The sequence below is a fragment of the Mandrillus leucophaeus genome, unplaced genomic scaffold (assembly GCF_000951045.1).
Source record: "Mandrillus leucophaeus isolate KB7577 unplaced genomic scaffold, Mleu.le_1.0 Scaffold820, whole genome shotgun sequence".
Taxonomy (NCBI): domain Eukaryota; kingdom Metazoa; phylum Chordata; class Mammalia; order Primates; family Cercopithecidae; genus Mandrillus; species Mandrillus leucophaeus.
The window spans coordinates 30,145-33,985 of NW_012108920.1; the positions used below are offsets into that span (position 1 = coordinate 30,145).

Sequence of the window (3,841 nt, forward strand, 5' to 3'; positions counted from 1 at the left end):
AGGTCCCGGCGTCTCGGTGGTCCCACCGCGCCGAGGTTCGCCGCAGGTAGCCCCCGGGCCCTGGGACATAAGGACCCGAGTCAGGAGAGCCTCTCCGGTCGGTATGGTGGCTCTGGCCGTCCGGGCAACAAGAGATGGGCAGGCGTTGGCAGGAGAGTAGAGGAGGAAACAGGTCGGGACGGGCGGGCGGACATCGAGCCGCGGGCACTCGGGACATCGGCGCTGGGGCTGGGTGCAAGCCAGAAGCTACTGAAGCAGCTGGGGTCTTCAGGGAAAGGAGAGTGGAGTCCCAGAGCTGTCGACCCTGTCACTCTACACAGGCACCAGGGTCCTGTTAGGATCCCCTCCCCTCAACCTGTTTCAAGGGTAGCCCTGGTCCTGCCTGCCCTCCCCGCCCCCAACAGAAACAGAGATGAGAACGGGCAGGCGAAGAGCTAGGAGTGTCTGCGGGACCATCCCAGGACCCTGAGCCCTGCAACTCTCTGCATCCCAGGGCTGACTTCGACCTGAAGCGCCGCCTCTCAGGCGCACCGAGAGAGAAGAGGAATGTGTTATTGAAATCTCCGCGCCGCCCCCCTCCCCCCCCCCGGCCGGGCGCAGTGGCTCACGCCTTTAATCCCAGCATTTTGGGAGGCCGAGGCGGTTGGATCATGAGGTCAGGAGTTCGAGACTCAGCCTGACCAACATGGTGAAACCCTGTCTCTACTAAAAATTAGCCAGGAGTGGTGACACGCGCTTGTAATCCCAGCTACTAAGGCAGGATAATCGTTTGACCCTGAAAGGCGGAGGTTGCAGTGAGCCAAGATAGTGCCATTGCACTCCAGGCTGGGCGACAGAGCGAGACTCATCTCAAAAAAAAAAAAATCTCCACCCGCTCCTTGCTGCTGATGGCAAGACTGACTCCTCCACCCGGTATTCTGCCCATGCCCGCCCCAGCTCAGGTGCAGCTGCCCAGCTTATGGGAAAGCTTCCCTCCACAGACCTGGGCCCAATCACAGGACATCAGGAGAACACACTGTCCTGAGAAAAGAGATTCTGCCCCAGCCGTCTGCCCACCTGCCTTCAGCACCCTCAGCCATGGCGCTCGAGTGCCCCCCCATGCTACCTACACACATCTGCCTTCCTGCCCCATTAATGCTCTGTCGGGCCTTGGGCACAGACTCCAAGCGATAGGCAGTGGCTGCCCCTCCCCAAGCCAACAGCCTGAGCTCCATGGGGACCAGCCACCCTAGAGCCATAACCCTTGGACCATAACCAACCATGCAGAGTTGGGGGCGTGAAGGGCTGGTTCCTTTTTCTCCCTCCAGCTCCTCAGGTCACAGGAAGGTCAGGCTACCAGTTTGAGTCCCCAGGGGGCCAGGGGGGAGTCTGAGCTGTGCCCCAAGAGTCTCAGGTGCTTCCTCTTTGACAACAGTCCCCAGAATCCCCATTTCCCCACACACTGCACCCCACCCCGAGAGTGGGTCTTCAACTCCCAGACCCACCACAGTCACATTTTTCAGCCAGGATCTCATGACCGTCACAATAGCTGTTGTTGACATGTTGAATATTATTAACCCATTTTACAGAGGGGAAGCAAGGCTCAGAGAAAGTTAAAAACGGACCCAAGGTCAGGGGCAGAAACGGGAGGCAGAGGGGAGGCACTCCTCTCACACCCCACCCCTAGGGACCAAAGCTGTAGCCAACTGAGCAGTAGTAATCTGCGTCATCTTCAGGCTGCACGGGACTGATGGTGAGGACACAGGCATTGTGGGCCTCATCCTTGGCTGCGGAGAATCGATCAGGGATGTCAGCGGGCCGGTGGTGATCCTCCTCCGAGCGGTAGTAGAGGAGATATCGAGGGGCACTGCCTGCCCGCTGCTGGTACCAGGACACACCATAGTCCCTGATGGTGACGTGTTGGGGGCTGAGCGTGCAGGAGAGTTGAGCCACTTGGCCTGGGAAGACCAGCAGTGCATCCGGCTGGGCCAGGACTGTCTGGGAGACTGAGAGACACAAACACACTCAGGCCCAGCCTGAGCTCCTTCTCTCCCACCCCTGCCCTGTGAAAGCTTGGTTGGACTCCATGGAGACTCCCAGTTCCAAAGGGCTCATAGCCCAGTGCTATGAGATTAGCAATGAATGGGGTGCAGGAGGCCTGGTTCTGTGTGACTTAGGGTGCCCTCTCTGGACCTCCATCTCCCTTTTTGAGTGAGAGATTTGGAGTTAGCCCCCAAGTCCCCATTAGTGCCATCCCCTAAAGGACCTGTGTTCAGTTAAAGGCCCAGAGCTCAGAAGGTTGGACTAGCAGCCTCTAGGTCCCTCTGCTACCCATCCACGTTTCTCTGCAGAACTGCACCCCTCCTCCCCCACTTCCCCGCCCACTTCACTTCAGCTCTTCCAAACCCTGAATACAGACTAACCAACCCCAGGAACCTCCTGGGCTGTCCCACACATCTACTCAGCCTCCAGCAACTGGCTGCAGGGACCCTCTCAGGGAGGTTAGATTGCCTCAGGCCCTGTGGGGTAGGGACCAGCCCACAATAGCTTCCCCTGTGAAAAACTAAGAAGGAGACCCAAAGTCAGAGTCCGGGGCTCTAGTGATCTGGTCTTTCACAAATGGGAAAATCAAGACCCACACAGGAAAGTGATTTGCCCCAGGTCAAGGGCAGAGCTGCCTGAAGCCAGGTCGCCCCTCTACCTCAATACCCCTCCCAGCCAGGCACAGTGGCTCAAGCCCGTAATCCTAGCACTTTGGGAGGCTGAGGTGGGCAGATCACCTGAGGTCAGGAGTTTGAGACCAGCCTGACCAACATGGAGAAACCCTGTCTCTACTAATAATACAAAATTAGCCGGGTGTGTTGGCGCATGCCTGTAATCCCAGCTACTCAGGAGGCTGAAGCAGGAGAATCACTTGAACCCGGGAGGTGGAGGTGCATTGAGCCGAGATTGCACCATTGCACTCCAGCCTGGGCAACAAGAGCAAAATTCTGTCTCAAAAAAAAAAAAAAAAAACCCTCCCAGGACCTGCTCTACTGTCCCCATCAATTTGCCTCCTTGCAGGGGCCTTCTGGGGCCAGTACTGTTCCCCACCCCACACCCAGGTGAGTGAGGCCCAGGGAGGATTCACCTGACAGGAAGGTCCCCATCAGAAGGAAGCTGAGGCACCAGCAGGCCATGGCCAGAGGCAGGGAGGCAGGCAAGGAGAAGTTCTGCAAGGCTATATGCTCCAGGTGCTTTGGGGCACGGGGCTGGGAAGGCCACTGGACCACAACAGAGCATGCAAATCAGCCTATTGAGTGAGGAAGGAGGGGCGGTGACTGGAGCCCAATGGCCAAGCCCCATCTCCCCAAATGCCAGGGTCCTGGCACCACGAGGCCTTCCAAGAACAGGAGCCCAGAAGTCCTCATGTGCAGTTATAGCAGGTAGAAATCTACTTTTTTATTGAGGTACAACTAGCATACAGTAAAGTGCATAAATCTTAAGTGTATAGCTTGATGATTTTATGTATATGTATGTATGTGCGCACACACACGCGTGCACACACACACACACACACTCCTGCAACCTCCACCCAGATCAAGATTTAGAAAATCTCAGTTGAGGGCGGTGGCTTACGCCTATAATCCCAGCACTTTGGGAGGCAGAAGAAGGCGGATCACTTGAAGTCAGGAGTTCAAGACCAGCCTGGCCAACATGGTGAAATCCCATCTCTACTAAAAATACTAAAATTAGCTGGGCATGGTGGCAGGTGCCTGTAGTCCCAACCACTGCAGAGGCTGAGGCGGGAAAATCGCTTGAACCCGGGAGACGGAGGTTGCAGTGAGCCAAGATCGCACCACTGCACTTCAGCCTGTGTAAC

At 56.8% G+C, this 3,841-nt stretch overlaps 1 protein-coding gene across 2 annotated transcripts; it reads right to left on the minus strand.

Annotated features, from left to right (window-relative positions):
- Positions 1-1,529: 1,529 nt before the first annotated feature.
- On the minus strand, positions 1,530-3,257 carry VPREB3 (pre-B lymphocyte 3). 2 transcript variants are annotated; one of them, XM_011967946.1, is made up of 2 exons: positions 3,110-3,257; positions 1,530-1,985 (listed from the first exon to the last, which is right to left on the minus strand). In XM_011967946.1, the coding sequence occupies exons 1-2, from the start codon at positions 3,156-3,158 to the stop codon at positions 1,663-1,665; spliced, it is 372 nt and encodes a 123-aa protein (XP_011823336.1). In that variant the 5' UTR covers positions 3,159-3,257; the 3' UTR covers positions 1,530-1,662. The 2 variants fall into 2 exon arrangements, with proteins under 2 accessions (XP_011823336.1, XP_011823337.1); XM_011967947.1 differs by having other exon boundaries at positions 1,530-1,937; positions 3,110-3,198.
- Between the last annotated feature and the right edge of the window lie 584 nt (positions 3,258-3,841).